The 19198-nt window shown below is 36.5% G+C and overlaps 3 protein-coding genes across 9 annotated transcripts in view; 2 read left to right on the forward strand and 1 right to left on the reverse strand.

The window, feature by feature from the left end:
* Positions 1-630: 630 nt before the first annotated feature.
* On the reverse strand, positions 631-10820 carry LOC139963475 (torsin-1A-interacting protein 2-like). Of its 6 annotated transcripts, none has more exons than XM_071964280.1 (8): positions 10622-10820; positions 9278-9326; positions 8344-8417; positions 7298-7345; positions 6379-6456; positions 5423-5491; positions 4096-4143; positions 631-3172 (listed from the first exon to the last, which is right to left on the reverse strand). In XM_071964280.1, the coding sequence occupies exons 2-8, from the start codon at positions 9309-9311 to the stop codon at positions 2435-2437; spliced, it is 1089 nt and encodes a 362-aa protein (XP_071820381.1). In that variant the 5' UTR covers positions 9312-9326; positions 10622-10820; the 3' UTR covers positions 631-2434. The 6 variants fall into 6 exon arrangements, with proteins under 6 accessions (XP_071820381.1, XP_071820380.1, XP_071820378.1 ...); XM_071964279.1 differs by having other exon boundaries at positions 8344-8415; positions 9273-9326; XM_071964277.1 differs by lacking the exon at positions 10622-10820 and adding an exon at positions 9833-9952.
* Positions 10821-10983: 163 nt separating this feature from the next.
* On the forward strand, positions 10984-15460 carry LOC139963476 (uncharacterized). 2 transcript variants are annotated; one of them, XR_011791590.1, is made up of 3 exons: positions 10984-11137; positions 12722-14724; positions 14820-15460. XR_011791590.1 is itself a non-coding variant. In XM_071964282.1 (2 exons), the coding sequence occupies exons 1-2, from the start codon at positions 11131-11133 to the stop codon at positions 13699-13701; spliced, it is 987 nt and encodes a 328-aa protein (XP_071820383.1). In that variant the 5' UTR covers positions 10984-11130; the 3' UTR covers positions 13702-15460. The 2 variants fall into 2 exon arrangements, 1 of the variants encoding a protein (XP_071820383.1); XM_071964282.1 differs by having other exon boundaries at positions 12722-15460.
* Positions 15461-17361: 1901 nt separating this feature from the next.
* LOC139964230 (uncharacterized) overlaps positions 17362-19198 on the forward strand; it is an 87999-nt gene continuing 86162 nt past the window's right edge. Inside the window, exon 1 of the mRNA XM_071965676.1 lies at positions 17362-17743. Coding sequence (XP_071821777.1) covers positions 17650-17743 — 94 coding nt within the window. The 5' untranslated portion in view covers positions 17362-17649. The remainder of the gene's footprint in view (positions 17744-19198) is intronic.

The raw sequence follows: 19198 nt of genomic DNA on the forward strand, positions 1-19198 counted from the left end.
TAAGGGTGTTCAACATACTTGATCTTAGTAAATACAGTGAAAAGCAGTGTGATGTGACAAACAGTAAATTCACAATGACACAGGCTGTCATGAAATGACCATTGACTCCTCGATCAACAACAGGCTTCTTGTACTAAATGTGACACATCAACATACTAAATATATGACATCTATATCCTTGTTTAAATATTGTGCAAAACATGGTTTTCACAAGTTGACCCCTGGTGAACTCAAACGACCATTGACCTACCAAATGTGCGATTTGTCTAAGCTTCCCGTGCGATATTATGTTAAGGAAGGTGTGTTAGTGTAGAGAGACAGGTAAGGTGATCCATAACATTATCTTCTGTTTCTCTGCCTTCTTACTCTATACATTTCTTGGTTCTTCAATGAATATTGTTTTTACTCATTCCCATTGCAAATTGTTATTCTTATAAATAATATATCTCTTGTGTGAGTGAGTCTCTCAATAATACCTTGTACTTCACACAGTATCAGGTATGTATGAGAAAGGGAGGGGTGGGGGAGAGGAGGTTGGAAGTATGCAGTAAGAGAAGTCAGCCACAAATCCATATATGCAAACAGACATAAGAAACATAAGACTAGAAACGATCTTAAACATAGGACAAATTGAAAGTCAGTCCATGAGGCACGATGGATCCATGTGTATTTTAAACAACCATAAACTATAAAAAATAGATTTTAAAAAAGAAATTGTAACATTATATTCTGGTGTACAATGATATATATGATACAATGATATCATATATGGTGCACATATTTGAACCAAGTTGTATTATGATCTTTCTAAATTTATTTACTTTTTTTTTCTTCTAATTTTCCTTTTTCAGTTTTGACACAGAAAACCACACACATCAGCTGCTAAAGCACATTTTTAATATATGTAATGTTAAGTCATACTAGCTGCCACTGGTTCAAACCATGAAGGTAAATTGTTCATTCTTTTCTAACAAATATGCTGCTAGAATCAAACTTACAAGTTACAAAAATATACTTATTTTTACCAGAAGAAGAAGGGAGAAAAAAATCAGCAATGAAATTTTTTCATTTACTAACATAATAATACAATGATTAACAATGAATTGAACATGACAGCAGTAGTTTCAGTAAACTACGTTATCATGCTAATATTTTAACTTATTTTGCTGTTATTGAAAGGTTTAATTCCAATGACAATTCTTACAAAACTCACACAAAATATTCTGAACATGTTCCTCTATAAAAAAAAAAAACTGACTTTTTAATTGCACAGAAATGTGTCAATGCTCTCCTGTAAATTTACTCGGAATCAAATTTACAACTTCGGTTGCGCAATAAGTGGTATGTAGTTTCATTGCAAAAATAGGCATTTATGATGCGGTTGTGATATGGTTTTTCCAAATTAGATCCAAGTATATAATTGTTGTACACTGGTCAACCCGAAATATTACACAGAAACTCAATACATAAGGCAGTGCCGTTAAACCTTAAAGGAATATTCTGAAACAAGATGTAGATTGCTTATCAAAACTGATGACATCACAGAATGCATATTGTGAACCAATAACTGGTAGAAATCAAGGGTTTAGCCAGTGCAAAACAGGTTAAACTTAAATCAACACACTATCGCAAGTTAAGAACAAGATATTGAGAAAGTGGGTTTCATCCAGCAGTGTGGAATATTTTTCTTATACAGAGGATTTTTTCATTGTGTGCTGCTGGGATATTCCTTCAAATGTATTCTGTGTATATTGATTTCATCTTTAATTATTCTACACAAATCATTTTTCTACACTTCTGTTGCTACAGAGTGTAGTAGGTTTGTAAAGCACTATGCTCTATGTAAAGCTCAACCAGAAAGCCAGTAGGCTCTGTGATTCCTTGCCACACAATTTGCTAAAATTCAATATAACTATCTGAATAAATGTAGAGCAAATGAGTTAAATTTGTCCAAGAATTGATTGAGAACCAGAAAAGATGTTGTAGCACTCCCTTTGTGGGCATCAACCATGTCATTTACTGGTAAGGATTTTACAGCATAGAATGTTTATTCTAAGATGTTTCAATATATCCAGAAAGAACATTCTTCCTATGTGAAATATAGACACATAGATGTATTTATGAAAGGACATTTTATGTTACCAATTTTGAGTTAGCAAAATCCATTTCATAATTGTTATTAATGAGAGTTACATGAGTGAACATGACATTGTTTATACACTGTGAACTACTTTCCCAACTTACTTCTGCCAAAGCAGAAGTCATCTAGTATAAATCACAGAGAAAATGGACAATATTTCAGACCATTTGAGATAACCCTGTTGACCCCCTTGAGTTTTGCACCATTAGATATACTGTAACCACCGGCAAGGAATTGAAAAACCACAGGTACTGGGAATTTTGGTTAAAATTTTAAGTAACTACAGAATCAACTTTATTTCAGTACCACAACATTGTTGGCGATTCTGCTCAACATAGCATCGATCTTGTCTTCTGGCAAATATTCTGGGCAATCCGTCCATTCTGTGTGAAACTTTTGGGCTATTACAACCTCCAACTCTTTACCTTTCATGTCTGCTTCAGGTTCTTCGTCCCCTTTAACCGAAAGGATGATGGCCATGTCCTTGTACGGAGCGTCGGCGTTGTTGCACAAGTTATGAAACGTCAACACGGAACAGGAAGGCAAAGAATCAAAGTTATGGATGACAGCCACTCTTTTTCCTTCTTGTCTATATGCATCTTCGAATGTTGTCAGTATCTTCCTTTGAACGTCGTCAGGGTCTACACCCTCAAACTCGGCACCGTTAATTGAAAAAAAGCCCCTTTTTTTGTTTGGAGAAAGCACTGATTCATAGATATCAGATACGTCTCGGTATATCGAATCGTCTTCGCTCGGTCCTTTGCGAAAGTTGTACGTCATGATGACGATGGGACGTTCGGGTCTGGGTTGGTACTCGACGTGTGTCGCGGCAGCAGAGATTAACACTCTCCAAACTTCCCTGCTCTGGTCATTATATTTCTTAGATAAATTTGATACTTGCTGCCTCAGGAAATCACTGCAATTGTCTCTCTTGTGAGGGTTACAGTAGTCTAGCTGGCCTTCATTAGGTTTATAACAGCTAAGAACAGCAGGAATGACGACAGCAGCAATCAAGACGCATAACATTCTAATCTGTAAATAAGATAGAAAATTGTTACTTAAAAGGGTCGTGTTTTCAAATAATGGTGAGATAATGGATCTTGCAATCCAGACCGTCGTGTAATAACTGACTAGGATTTTAAAATACTTTGGAATTAAATTACTCACTACATGAGTATTGCAAAGACAAATGTTGGCAATAAATAAGAAAAACATGCAGTATCAAAATTAAACATTAATTAAAACATCAACAAAAAAACAAATGTGGTGTGTGCAAGGGTTGGAAGAACTTAACAATTGTTTTTCAGAAACATTTAGACATATGGGATACACAATAAAGGTGAAATTCTAACAAACTGAGAGACCAATAAAGAATTCAAAAATTATGATGCAATTATCAGCATCTTTTAGGTATTGTTGTAGCTGAAGGCCAACCCTCCTTAAGATATCCAGCTAATAAGGCCCCAGAGAAGACAGATTATTCTTAGTTTCACTGACATCAAAAGACCACTGTATTACACTAACTAGAAAGCAATTGATATTGTACATAGCTCAAATGCCCATTTTTGAAAGGCAGTGAATTACCTAGAAGGGTTGGCACCAGTGGGGATCCTTCCATTGGACCCCTTGCAGGGAAGCCCTCTTGCAAAATGGTGCTATCTTTGGTAACGCTTTGAACTGATGATATGCTTATGCCCATCACTCTACTAACTGGGCTATCCAGCTTTTAGTGGGTGGTGATCCCTCTAAAGCCATTTCTTTGATTGGAGGGGGGGGGGGGGCAGGCAGTCAGAAATCATGGTGACTTTGCCCCTGTTTTGTTGGATACAATCCAGAAGGCAGCAAGGAAGGGATTTCGTGCTCTTTTCCATTGTTTCAAATTTCCCATTCATATCCATTATTCACTTTTATAAGTAACATTATTGTCATTTAGTTCACTGTTCAGAGACACATACCTTCTCAAATATCGATGATGATGTTCTCTTGCTTTGTATTTCCTTTCGCTGCAAAAGATTCAAAAGGCATTGGGTGGCGTTACATGAACTGATATGTTTTGAACTTCAACAGAGTAAAGTTTCAAACTTTCAAGTAAAAGTCAGTAAGTGACCAAACATGTCAAATTTGGATGCAAAAGACATTTTCATTATTTACAAACAGTACTAGTTAATACATGAAAATTATGTTCTGAATTATTATCAGCCTTGTCTTAGTTTTGTTCAATGGTTTGCTAACACTTAAAAGCAGTAGATTTTGTGTAAGTTACAATCTGTACTCAATACTGACCATTGTAGAAACACAATTGTCAAAAAGATTAACATAATTTATTTCTACTATTTTACATCTATCATGACATCTTAAAAGACTGATAATTATCACTTATAAAATAAACTCAACAACAGCAACCACAATTAGAGATATAGTGATTTTACCCCCATATATAGAAAGGTTACAAGAATAGCAGTAACTATCAAACACTTCTCTAAATTAGGTCTTGTGCTATAAAATCACATTAATGACTCGAGTATTTATGCAATTTTCTATTTCATGGGTGCTTCTTTCTTTCTACCAACTGTCGGTCTCTAAGTGGATGTTTGAAAAGAATGACAAAAATGTAAAAAATATTTAAGTGTAATTAAAACATCAAGATATGCAGAAATTGATGGTAAGCTTATATACTATTTTGACTGCAAAATTTCAGCAATTTGTGGTGTGAAGAATAAGAAGGTAGCATTAAGAGCAGCCAAAGGTTGTGAGCTCACATGATGATATCCGAATAAAAAGAAACAGTGATTGATTTCCATAAAAGAGAAATGCAATATCACTTAGATTATGATTTCTAATCAATAATTATTAACATAACTTGGTAAATTATGTAGCCTAAATTTCATCAAACCATTTTAGGTGAGCAGTCACCTACTAGCCTACAAAGGGTTTCTAGGTCACTTCATTTTGCAAGGTAAATTATTACATCTTATCCGATGTATACTTTTTTACATATATGTACTATGTGATGAAACTAATAAGTAATAACTGAAACAAAGGCTCTTCATCTTCTTGTCCTTAAATTCAATGATTTACATATCATGAATAATAAACACATATCTCTGACTGCTCATCTGAAACATTGTTGCCAGATACATTTCATCACATTAAACAATTCCTCTTTGTTAAAAGAGAGGGAAAAAACAATGGTTGTGCCATTTGTCGCCATGCAAATGTTTTCTCCAATGACTTTTAATTATGCTAAAGGACAGACAATCTCTGAACTATTTTCAAACTTACCTTGTGTCGCTTCTTGCCCCCATCTACTTGGTCTCTACCATGTTCATTCGTTGATTCATCATCTGAGTCCTACTCGGCGATAACGCATGATAAATAAAAAAGAAATAAACCTGTCATCGCCAAATAATAGGAAATTGTTAGTTGTTCCAATATAACTTGAAAATGAGATTGAAGAAGGGCTCCCAAAACCACTCTCTGTGTCCACTTCTCACAACAAGTTTTATTACTATTAAGCAGAGAAACACCCCACTCTATAAACATGAATCAGTGTTTCGGGCATTTTCACATAAAAGGGGAGGGGGGACTTTCTCTATCCCCTGGATAAAGCAGTAAGATATAAACACAAACATTACTCTCTTGTTAAAATAGTGTAAACCTGTTAAAATTCGGTGGCAACCCAGTTAAGAAGTTAATTGGTATTTACTGTAAGCCGATTCAATTGGTTACTTCTTCGGATGGTTATCAGGGGACTGTAAACCAGAAGTTTCTTGCCTTCCACAGGAATTTTGTGTTTCTGTCAGTATCCATGGGCAGTTTCAAGCAGGAACATACTCTATAGATGTCGCTGAAATCTATTCATTACATTTTAGCATGCCAACACATGGACAGAATACTAATGATCTTCAACAAAGACAGGTAAATTTTCATGTAACTAGTATGACCATTCTGAAAAGATTAACATCATTTAATTCTACTACTATTCATCTCTATAATGACATCTAAAGACTCATAATTATCACTTAAAAAAAATAAAATCAACACAAATAAAATAAAAAAAACATCAAATAAAACAGCAACAACAATTACAAATGTAGTAATGTTCATCACATGAAACTATTCCTCATTGAGAAAAGAGAGAATAAATGATTGTGCCAAATTGTCATCATGCAAAATTTCTCCGATAACATTTCAAATTGTGCTAAAGGACAATCCCTTTAAGTTAGTATCAAACTTACTGTGTTTTGCTTCTTGTCATCTGTTTTGTCTCTTAACTGTTCTTCTGTTGACTCTGTTGAGTCTTCACTATTTGAGTCCTACTCAGCAATAAATGCATGAAAATAAACATAAACCTGTTATCACCACATATTTGACTACAATTTTTCAGTCATTTTATCCACAAATTTACAAAAAGTCTTGCATTCAGATGAACTTCTAAATAGGGGTAGGCAAAGATTAAAGTATCAAGAATGAAACACCAGGATAAAATTGGTGTTGATCCCTCACATCCACCCCACACCCCCCCCCCCCTCCCCCTCATTTGGACATCAATGGCTTATGGGGCTTATCCAAAAGTGGATTGCAAAGTACTTTGGTGGTTCACAGGATCATTGCAAAAAATGGAAAAGTTATCTACCTTTTTCAAAGCTTGCCGATGAAGATATGAACTAAGTTATTATTTTTTAAGTACATTCAGTAATTGAATAGGGCAACAGTAATTAAAATCACACATTGCTACGTCTGTATTTGCAGAGCTTCCAACTGTCAAGTCACACATCCAAGGTTTGTTTTGTCCATCATGGTATGGAAAAGAGCAAAAATGTTGTGACTAAAAAGGCATTTGAAACAGTGACCTTTGAGTTACAAGCCCAGCACTCTACCAACTGGGCTATCCAGCTCTTAGTTGGTTGTGACCCCCTACATAGCCATTTCATTGCTGAAGGGGGGGGGGGGCAGTCAGTCAGAATCCACAGTACCTTGCATACCATGTAACCCAGGATCTAGCCCCAGGTTATGTTGGATACAACCCAGAAGGTAGCAAGAAATGGATTTCTTGCTCTTTACCATTCTTTCAAATTTCCCAGTCATATTATTGTTCACTTGTATAATTGATCTTATTGTCATCTAGTTCACTGTACACTGTTCAGAGACACATACCTTCTCATATGTTATTGGTGATCTTCTCTTGCTTTGTATTTTCTTTCGCTGTAAAAGATTCAAAAGGCATTGGGTGGCGTTACATGAACTGATATGTTTTGAAGTTCAACAGAGCAAAGTTTTCAAACTTTCAAGAAAAAGTCAGTATATAAGTAAGTGAAACATGTCAAATTTTAATGCGTTAGACAAAATTTTCATGATTTACAAACAGTACTAGTTAACATATGAAAATAAAATTCGGAAATGTTTATGTTTTACATTTTTGTTGTTATAGTTTTGCTCAATGGTTGCTTACACTTAAAATAGTAGATTTTTGGTAAGCTATAACCTGTGCTCAATGCTGATCATCTCTGGTTGACCCTGGAGCACACAAGTCAGGAAATAATTTATCCAGTATCACATTGCAAATATGGTCAAATTGCAAAGACATGTCACAAATATTACAAACAGGAACCACAGTATATTACATATGACCTTAACTTCGGAGCCTTCGAAACTGCTTTACAAAACTTTAAACATTAAATTTATGCCCTGCAAGTTACTGCAAGTGTAGTGAGTAATGGAAGTAACTTTTCTTCTGGGGATGTTTGCACTAAATCTGGGTATTGTCCCTGGAAAGCAGGGACGTCTGATCACTTTAAAGGGAAGCTTCTTGTAGAGTATCCAAGAGCATGACATCATAGATCAGTATAATACTTTAATACACTGAAGTTTAAGGGAAACCTTTAATAGCCGGTCAAAAACAGATTTCATTCAAAGTATCATTACCTCAATTTATGGACGAGACATTGAGATGTGGTTTTCAACTAAATTTGAGGAACAGTTTTCTTCAATTAAATTAATTTTTTAATTTTCTTTATTTAATCCTTAAATCTGTTTTTACATTCTGCCAACAGAATATCCCTTCAATCATTTCAAGCAACAAACCAGCTAATTACACACAGCAACATCTTAGTACAGACAAGCCCACTAGATCATATAATGTATGTACACACATTGTAATCTAATGTTAATGAGCATTACTGATGTAGTAAAAAATGCCTCACCTTATGACCTTTTACTTGGTCCACACTACGGCTGCTGTCATGGTCAGAAGAATCCTCTTTGCTCTTTGCTTTCTGATATACAAAAGACACAAATAAAGAAAAGGGGTTAGCCGTACAATGAGAGTTTTCTGGATAAATTTATGTCCTGTAGCATGGTATCTTAGTGTAGAGAGAAGTAGATGAAATTAATTCCAATGTTACTTTAGCACATACAAAGAACAATGATCTGCAACCTTTATATAAAAATTATAATACTTTAATAATGCATTCCTTATTATTGCAGAACATGAGTATCTGCAAATAGGGAATATTTTTAAGGGTGCAATTCAGGGGGGAAATCAATTACCTTTTTAAAACTAAATTCCTTCTAGAAAGCACAGGTAGTCTAACAAATTTCAAAATACAATTTCTGGTACTTACAGATCTGAATCTCAAAATTTTGTCTGAGGGATATATCTATTGTGAGGGTAATTAACCGAAATGTGTTCTCATAATCATTACAGCAGCTATGTGAATGCTGATAGCTCTTGCTTTAATCACCTGGTTGATTTTAGGGTTAATAAAGGAATATGTATCTGTTGTATCTTGCAACTAAGGATGATGGATGCAAACAATTACACCCTGTAATCTTGGTTGCTAGCCTAAATATAATACAGCAACTTACAAATGATCAAATTAAACAATTTGGAGGCACTTTGTTAGAAGCAATGGGTAGCCTATGGGTAAGTTTTAGGTACAGTATATATTTGCAGATGTAAATGGTCAAATAGTGACCTGGTTATTGGGTGAATAAAAGCAGAAATGTTTCCTTGTGTATATAGCATCCACAGAATGGCTGAAAGCTTAGCCCTTCTGATGAATCCTAGGTAGATTATTATTGTGTTGCAAGTAGGTGCTGGGGATACAAAAACAATAATCTTTGATCTTACCTTCGTCTTCCTGGGTTTCTGCATATTCACCATGATCATAAATGCTCTTCCTGCCTGATTATACAATGTACAAATATGAGCTGGATGAATAAAGTTATGCTCTTGATATATTGAAGCAAAAATGCAAATTTAGTTAAATGATATCTGCAGGTAAAATCAGATGAGAAACTGAAGGTGATAGCACCTTTGTAAGAGATCCTAGCAGTTGCTGAATTTCTATCAATTCAGTTATATTCTCCAAATAGGAGTGACGAAGTGTTTCATGAAGTTGTGCAAATATCAACACAAACTAATTTTATTATTCATGTCATACTGTAAGACCTCCACAAATTCCGAAGTTTCCGAACTGCCGTCCGCAGTTTCGCGTAACTGGACCAATAGATATATTACGGCGTATTATACGCTGACCAACGTAAGTTAAGCTGTACGTTGGTGTTGCTAATTTTAATCGCTGTAAACCGCAGAAAGAAATGGAATCAAAATTGAATGAATTTACTAGATAAGGTTATTCATGCTTAATTAATTTAGTGACTTATCAGGTCAAAGCGATGCGTTTATACCTTTTGTATGATTTTAACATGCGCCAACCAAATCTGACGCGGAACACAGTACTTGCAGCTGTTGTTGGTACAGTTCACACGTTCGTGTGCAAACAGCTGTAGCATTTATAAGCGGAGAGTGTGCGCTTCATCGTTCTATTAGCTTCAGGAAATTCCCCATTTCAACATACGGACATGCGCACAGAACACATATCACTGTATGGACGTGTTTAAATGCCACATTCAATGTCGTATCATTTCAGATCCTTCTGATTCACAACCACAAAAAAATCCTTCAAGTTTCAAAACTTCGTTTTAACTTCGTTGTCTCATTCTTCACACAAGCGTAAGTATATTACCGCAACAGTAATGGGAATAAATTTGAGAAGCATTACAGAGTGGATTTTTTTAAGTCTAAATATGGGCTTTTTGGTATTGTTTACTTTCATATGTAGATGTCATACTGAATATTTATGCTGGAAATAAATATATATTATATAATAAATCAAATGTTTCATTGTCATTCATTGCCATTGTTTAGTCCTCGCTGGGCCAGAATTTTAACGTGCACTGCACAAGCGCGTAGCCGGGCGAAGGGGGGGGGGGGACCGCCCCTCCCTTGAGCATATTTTTTTTTATGATATCGCTAGTAATTTCAAAATAGAAAATGCTTAGATGCAACTTACAAGGCCTTGGAAGTGCCATTTCCAGCGATCTGGAAGGCATTTTCGGCCAAAATTTTCTTGTACGCTTCGCGCTAACTCATGGCGCTATACGCTTAGATAGTTTGCCTACAAGCTTCGCCCCTACCTTGGCAAATTCCTCGCTACGTGCCTGGCACTGCAGTATCTCTCATTGAGTCCCAATTTACTTGCGGTAGAAAAGCAACGAATGTTCATATAGTAGTAGTATAGTAAGTTGAGTCTCGTCTATCCGACATGCTCAGTGATCAACCTCCGCCACGTATCACGATCTTGTGCAAGGTTTACTAACCTCCTCGAAATTGTTAATGTTCATATCACAAGTTTTATCACAAACTTCTTCAAGTTGAAGAGCGCGCAGAGGGAAAGCAGGCAATACATGGCGATTTATGTGACTACACGAAAGAACGCGTCATCAAGTAGAATACGCCTTCGGCGCTGAAAACTATCCCGCTCATGACACGCGTACCTAACTCAAATGTAAACGTATCTCGTGCAATCGCGCTCAAATGATGTAGTAACGATTTTGAATGTTTTCTATATACGACCTAACAGACAATAGATAACTTGTGGTGTCGCCTTTAGAAAAGGTTTGAATAATTGAAACTATTTGCTACGATGGTTGGTAAGTTCTTCAACAAGTAATTCTTTAGGCTATGAGTCAAAATACTTCCTTTAGGAAACTGTTTTCATACCATTGGTATAGGTTAAGCAAATGTCTCCCAATGTCATATATATTCCATGGCATGTAATAATAATCAGTATTGCGAAGTTCGGAACACTGCGAAGGTCGGACACCCCTATAAGGAATACACGATTTCATCATGATAACCTATACAGCAAGAGCCAATTTCACGAAAAACTACGAAGCTACAATGTACAGTTATTTTCTCTCCAAAATGACCGGTGTGCTAGCAAGTACTTACATATTTGTCAATGAAAGGAAGTTATTGTTTTGGGGTGTTTTAAGGCTTAGGTGTCCGAACTTCGAAGTGTCCATGCTACTAGGCTAGATTGAAAAGAAATTTATGTGGCATGGTCTGAGTAGGCCTAGTCCTCAAAGTTCAGATGCAAGAACTTGGATTATAAATAATTTTGAGGTTTTCAGTTTACGATTTTTAGCAATAGATTTCTAAGCTAATCTTTGTTTAAGACTTGGGTTAGCGGTTACAGTGTTTAACGTTAGAGAGGACACAACTCATTTCATCATATTGAGCTTATATGGCAGAGATATTTGTGAAGAACAACTTTCCCATGCACTGAGAAAAATCACGAAGCTATTGTATCTCCATGGAATAATCTTCCTCCTTTTGGGAGCTATTCTAGTTAAAAAGTCGTTTCTGGGAGTTACCATTCAGTTGTAAATATGTAACGTCATACTGCAACTATAGGATCGAAAATTTGTCACCTCCTCTCTGGTTTTCTTTTTCGTATTTTCAACATAAAATGTTAACACAGTGTTGACACTAAAACCAATACCATTAGTTGGTTGTGTTTAGAGCTTCAATATTTTAGATTCAACATTTGCAAAACCCATCGCCATTGCAGAAAATAAACGTTGCAGCTTAACAAAGAAAAAATATATAAATCTGAAGCACCCGTGGGTTGATGATTTCATAAGGAACAATAAATCAGTGATATCTCCCAAAAAAACACCTGAAATAATATTTTTCTACCTGTTGTTCACGACTGTTATTTCTATCACATAGACCGATGATGATGTTATGGGTTTGTGTCTCCTTTAATATTGCGAAACAATATATATATATATATATATATATATACAAGGGCGTAGGAACCGGGGGGCTGGGGGGCGCCAGCCCCCCAGTGAAAAATGCGGTGGGGCGGAAGTATCATTCCGCCCCCCCCCCCCCGCTTCGCAAGTCAGAAAACCCCTTTTTCATTTCCAAATGAGAAAAAAAATCTCATGTGGAGCGCCAAATTGCATTTAAGGCCAGGTGAAAATGCAAAATTATTTACAAAATGGAGTGGGTGTTGAAGTGTGCTATATTGCACCAAATTGCATCTGAGGCCACCTGAAAATGCAAAAAGTTTCCCCTTAGACCACTCCCCCTAGGCCGGCCACCAGTCTTCAGCCCCCCCCCCCACTCAAAAGTACCTTCCTACGCCGCTGTATATATATATATATATATATATAGCCAGCAGTGATTATCTTTAAGATGAGTCTTATCTTTGTTGTCATTATTAGATGATATTCCCTCGAATGAGGGAACCAGACGAAGGGATCCGTTAACGGCGTTTAAAAAGTTGATCAAATTTCAAATTCGTAGACAGTTGAACGTCGAGCGACTAAGGCCTTTGTGTACTACTCTTATTCATGATGTCACTTCGAGCCAAGGTACAACCAAAAGCACGCTTGAAGGAATTTGTAGCGAAAGGGTAGCAGAAATACACCTTGATAGGAACATGGAATCAGATGCGATTGCAATGGACTCCAGTTGGTCAAAAGAAGACACAACAGAAGGAACTTTCGTTCATGATTTAAATAAAAGTTTCGTCTCAGACTTGAGACGACGAACAGGAAAATGGGAAACGGAGACGACGGACCCATTAGAAGTAACAGAGGGCAGCAGATCACTGGACGCACCGGTCGGAACAAAAACTGGTAAATCTCCGTCAAAAGGTCATAGTTTTCCACAAGAAAGAGAGAGTATTGTAAGAATCACGTCACGTGGATTTCTTCCTCTGGATTTTCAAAGAGAGCGTATTGAAGTATTCCTTGATGAGAGTACGAAGGAAGAAGATGAACACGACCATGATATGAAAGACTTTTGCTCTAAAATTGAAAATAAACCGGTGACGAATTTAGAGATAATTGCTGAGTCAGAAGCAGCAAGTAAGGCGAATGTAGAGTTTATAAAAGCGGATGTCGGTAGAAGCTCCGTGGATGACGATATTGACTTAGCAGACGACAGAATCGATGAACATGTATTACTTTCCGACCAAAATGCGTGCAGACCAACGACTTATTGCATTCTCAGCCATTTCCTGATATTAACAACGTTGATATTAACATTCTTTGCCAAGTTTGCCATGGTGATATTTCCTGATTTTGCCCTATCATGTGACGCTTTAAGGCCACTTTGGTCAGCGTATTTTGAAATGTTTTTCAGCGACATGGACAAGCTTTCACGGGTGACTTACCCACACGGTCCACCGCCATTGTGAACTAGCGTTATCACCTTTTTAGTCTCATGTCGATTGATTGAACCCAAAGTGCATAATCGCATTAAAATTGAAACCTACGTTTTATAACCCATCATGAACTGGAAGATACCAAGAACAAGTTTTATCACCAAGGAAAAAGAAGGTAAAACAGACTTAACCTAAGGGGGTGTGTGGTGTAACTCCCCCCCCCCCGCCCTCCTTCAACTCTACACTAAAATAGAATATAAAAGTAGTTATTGACACAACCTTGCGTGTAGACCTACAAGTTTGGACCTTATTTATTGTGTCAATATGTCTCAGGATGCACCATGTTACGTCTACAGTTTGAAGTTCATTTTAAAAGGAAAGACCTACACCATGGCAGTTGGCTTCAATGACCCCACTGCAGGGCCACAAACCATCCTTTTAAAATCCCGAATACGGCCCTGATTTATAAGTCTGTCCTTGTTGATGGCATACCCATGACGGCCTTGATGTATACGTCTGTCCCTATTGAAATGTGCATGTGGGCAGCTATTTGTAAAACTGAATACAACACAAAATCAAACTTACCCTAAAAATATTAAATAAATCGCGAAATCAACTCACTATACCAGATCAAAACAAAATTATGAACTCGAAATTAAAAAGGAATTATAGAAACAAATGTATTATTGCCAATCAAACCTTTAACTAGCAAAATTTGTTGTTTCCTAATATATATTCGAAGATTGATAAGAAATTCGGTCCCAAATCAAATCAACTTACAAAGAGAGGGCGTCTGTTAAAAACGACAATTTTGCGAAATAAGAAATAATAGATGGTGTCATCACAGCTCTTATTACACAGTTATATATCCAGTATACCGCGTGAAGTACTGCCATGGCTTCCCAAATGAGATATAATAACAGGAAGGAAGTTTAACTTAAGGGAAAACCTCGACAACGTCTACTCAGTCATAGACCGACTAAAAATTGATAATGATATCTCTAACTTGGGCATGCTGCTGTATCGATTGGATGGTATATTTCGAGATATCACTAGGCATTTTTTTATATATATTTTTTTATTATTGTCATCTTTAATGAGGGTATAGTCCTGCTCAGTGCAGAAGCACTGCTTTCCAGAGGAGCCCTCAGACATGAAGCTGATGCGTTAGTTCCAGATGAAAGATTTTGTTTTCATTCTTCTCCATTATGAATCATGTGGCGAACTGTCAAACCAAGGCAAAACATTGTTTTTAACAGGCGCCCTCTTTTTGAAAGTGGTTCTTATCTCCTTGTAATTATTCAATACAATAATGTAAATGTACTCTACATTTCTGAAGGGGGTTACCAACTTAGTATACCCTTATATAATATATACGTTGTACTTATACCTCGAAGTTCTACTTTTTATCTCAAAATGTTCATGTTTTGTGCTTACAATGTTTGAACTCAGAATTTGCATCTTCATCAAAAACATGTGATCTTTTACCTTATTATGTTTATGTTTTGTGCCGAAATTTCGACTTTGATGGGAAAATGTTGACGAGTTTATGCCTAAAATGTTTACATTTAATCTCGAAAATTTGATATTGAACCATTAAATTATCACGTTTTATATATAAATTTCGACGTTTTACCTCTCAATTGTGATATTTATTTCGATATTTAGACATTGTATCTCAACTTACCTTCAACCTTTTGTTTCTCGTAATTTTTCAGTTTCAGTTAAGAAATGTGACGTCTTACCATAAAAATGTGACTTTTTGTTTTGAAATTTTGATGTTTCATGCACAAGGGCGGCGGAACCGGGGGGCACAGGGGGCACGTGCCCCCCCACTTTTCCTCAGGTTAAAAATGTGCCCTTTTTCTACATAAAAATTGAGGTGCCTCAAGTTAGCAAGAGGCCAGGGAACCAGAATGAACACTCGGGAAGGGCCGTTTCCGGCCATCTGAGGGGTTTGTAGAACCAAAAATTTTCTAGTACGCTCCGCGCCAACCGATGGTGGCGCTCCGCTCAGATAGTCGTGCATACAACTTTGCCAATCTTGGCTACGCCCGTGACTTTTAATGAATTTCTGTGGATCAAACTCAAAGCTATTTCGAATGGAAAAAATTTGTTAAGATATTAACAAGAAATAAACTCTAATTCGGAAGATTCCTACATTAGCAACTAGCATGATTTCACCTCATTTTGTCTCAAAAGAAAACTTGTTCCTTGTTTCCCAATTTGCACATTGGATATTGCAGTGCTAGTATGCATATTTTCCTTTAGGGGGGAGGGGGGGGGGGCGTTGATGGAGTGATGTGTATACACAAATAAGATAATACAATAAGAGTTACAAAGGGTACTAAATATAAGGCTGCATCAGTCCAATCGAATTTCTGCAAAGTGCCCTTTGATGTCGGTGCCCCCCCCCCCCCAGATTAAAAGTGCTTCCGCCGCCCTTGTTCATGCAGCAGTGCTAACGTTATATCTAATATTTCAACATTATATCACCAAAATGTGACATTTGACCATGAAATTGCGAAATTGGGATGTTTCTAATCTCAATTGTAAAGTTTTAAACTCGGTATGTTGACATTGAATCTCAAATTCTATCTGATGTTTTATTAAAGACTGAAATTTTATCTAAACAAATTCCAAATCTTATCTGAACAAATTTAGGTTCGTTTAAAAGGTGACGTTTTATCATCAATTCCCGATGGTTTACTGTCGAAATTTCGACATTCTACGTGGAAATGTTGACTATTTGTCCCAGAATTTCTACATTGAATCTCAAAAATATGTTCTTCTACCAATACCAATAAAATGCAACGTTTTGCTCAATTTTGACGTGTCATCTCGATATTTCGAAGTTTTACAAATTTTCCGAAATTTCGGATTTTCGATGGATGATGAGAGTAAAAATTGATCACGTGATTGTCCATTTTCTCATAGTGCCATGGCAACATCCACGAACCTTAAGCTATAGCAGTATGACTTATATGAATCAAAGATAGAGATGTTGTCGGATAAAAATATGAGCATCTTTACTGACAGTTGGCATCGTGGTGCCAAAGTTCAGTTAAGACTGCATTACTAAAAATGTATCCCAAATGCAATGTTACAACTATACAGCCAAGTGTACATTCCGAAAACTTGCAAACATCCTGAGAAGTTTGTTTCAAGTCTTTCAAAGTTTGTGGCCATTTTAACATATTAACCCGTTTCGTGTCACTATATTGTACACCTTTAAATGGGAGGGAGTACGTGTGAAAGTTGACTTAATTTTGGGGTCATTTCATGCTTTTCGTCGTACTCCTGTTCTGGGCCTGCATAAGCGTATACTTACTGGAAAGTATACAACGCAAATTGTTTGCCTCTTATATATAATCGTCCTCCGACTGCCATGCAAGTCATCGGGGCCCTATTAAAAGTGCCTCTTATTTAGATTTAGATCTAACCCCGTTAACAAAGCCTTCATCTTTAAGAATTCTTTACAGACAGAGGGGGATGAAGATACCAGAAAATCCGATGTGCACAGAGCGACTGGAAAATTATAAGAACGACCCTTTTCAGAACGGAATTTGTGCTTTAAGACCCTATTGTTACTACGCTTTTCAAGTCTGGCATTACGTATGAGATAAGAGAACGGGATTCAGTGGGTGTGCACATTGAAAGGGACTGCCATTATTATTTCAATGCACAGGGTTCAGTGAATAGAGAGTGATTTTTAGAGAGACTAAAAACCTCCAGTACTCAAGCGGTATTAATTCTCAGTTATCAGACACACCCTGGTAGAGTTTAACCGGACTCTGAATTTCTCTTTTTGTGGAGCAAAATATCAGAGCTGAAATGGAAAGATAAATTATCTGACAGCCGTATATTTCAAAACAAATATTATACCGCAGGGGTTGGAAAAGAAAGTCTGGGATTTTTAACCCTCAAAAGGAGATAACCATATACAACTGAATTGGAAACTGTGGGATATGCTGGTTTCATATGGCTTTGAAACGTCCACATATGTTATCCAACCTGCAGCTCTGCTTGGTGCTTGCATGTTTCAATTTACTGCTACAGAATTATGGATTCACAGGTAAGCACCCTCCTGCCCCCCTAATTTCGTTGGGAGCTTTTCAAGTAATGTCTCTTATTGTATTCATTTATGATAATATATGCAATCAATGAAGAAATTCAACATGATGTTAGGGGTTAGCTTGATGTTGTAGGAGATTAATATCAGAGGAGGATCAGGTATTTCTCGAAACGGTGGAGGGGTGGGGACGGGGGAGGAGCGGGCGGAGGAGAGACGGAATAAGTTAGGAGGAACGAATAGGTAGTTAAATTAAGAAATATAAAGCGGCGCTATTAAAATATCGACGGTGATATTTTAGGAATGTATATACTGATCACATAGCGTGAAGACTTTTATCAAAATAATATATTTCTATCTAATTTCTAGTGAATATATATTTGGAGCTTATTTTTAGTGTCAACAGTTTTCAGAAAGGAGGGGGAAGGAACCCCCTTCCTTTACCCCTGAATAAAGTTAGGCTATATTCTTTTTAATACGATGGCTCTCTGTAGTGATGGATGTCAAGTGTATTTCTTACTATAGGCCTATAACTTGTCAGTAAAAATAACTTTGTAGCTCTATACTGTGCATATGGGCATAATTATAGGAGCTATCTGTGTCACTCTTCCCCAACTGGAAAAGTGCGATATTGGTCCTGAAATATGGACTTGTTTTTCTTTAAATATAGATTGACTAATATGACATAGGCCTACGGTAATTCATTCCATACAGAAAGAAAGAACACTTTTCAGTCAATTTTATATCTGATTTCTGGTGACGTAATATCATGCGTTAAGGTAACAATTGACGTATTAAATATTTTATCATTACATGAATTTAACTCGAGCAAATAGTGGCAATGTTTCATGCCTGCGATGCTGCGTCTGTTTACGAATCTGGTCTTCTCGCTCCTTTGAATAGGGTAATATTACATTTGGCGATCAAATTTGGCAGTTAAATATTGAAAATTCCAGTCCTCTTGATACAAATCAGGCCGGGCCCATATATGCAAAAATACATTAGCTTAAGAAGGTGCTATAAGATGAGCATGTTTAATAGTTTATTTATATCTCTGTTTCAAACCATTTTCTAGAATTTTGATTATCTGTCGCGATAATTATCCAACGCAACTACATTACATTTTGAACTCAACTTGAATTTTAAGAGACGCTACCGATCTTTATGCAGTGTCGAGTTTTGTAGGTAATCAAACCTGTAAATATTTTGAACTGCATATTTTGGCTTAAATTAAAGCTGAAGAATGAGTAAAATTCCCCTTGGTATGAGTATTAATACAGCGCTCCTAGCACATGTACACATAATATTGAACTAGTTCCTAGTTTCCTAGTGCGTGAACATGTGAAGCTAATTCTAAAATACGAGTACGTAGTCACTACAAGTATAGGCTATGAGTGATGTATGGTAGGCAATATAAACGCGGATACTAGTATATGCTTTTCGGGGTATAAACTATGT

The sequence above is a fragment of the Apostichopus japonicus genome, chromosome 22, assembly GCF_037975245.1.
Source record: "Apostichopus japonicus isolate 1M-3 chromosome 22, ASM3797524v1, whole genome shotgun sequence".
NCBI lineage: Eukaryota > Metazoa > Echinodermata > Holothuroidea > Aspidochirotida > Stichopodidae > Apostichopus > Apostichopus japonicus.

Excerpts from the sequence above, each read along its gene's own strand:
- LOC139963475 (XM_071964276.1), bottom strand. The coding sequence starts at position 9,937 with ATGCTACAGCTGTTTGCACACGAACGTGTGAACTGTACCAACAACAGC. Across the intron at positions 6,457-7,297 it reads CACCAATAACATATGAGAAG|GACTCAAATAGTGAAGACTC; the intron begins GTATGTGTCTCT and ends ATTGCTGAGTAG. Across the intron at positions 5,492-6,378 it reads ATGACAAGAAGCAAAACACA|GACTCAGATGATGAATCAAC; the intron begins GTAAGTTTGATA and ends ATCGCCGAGTAG.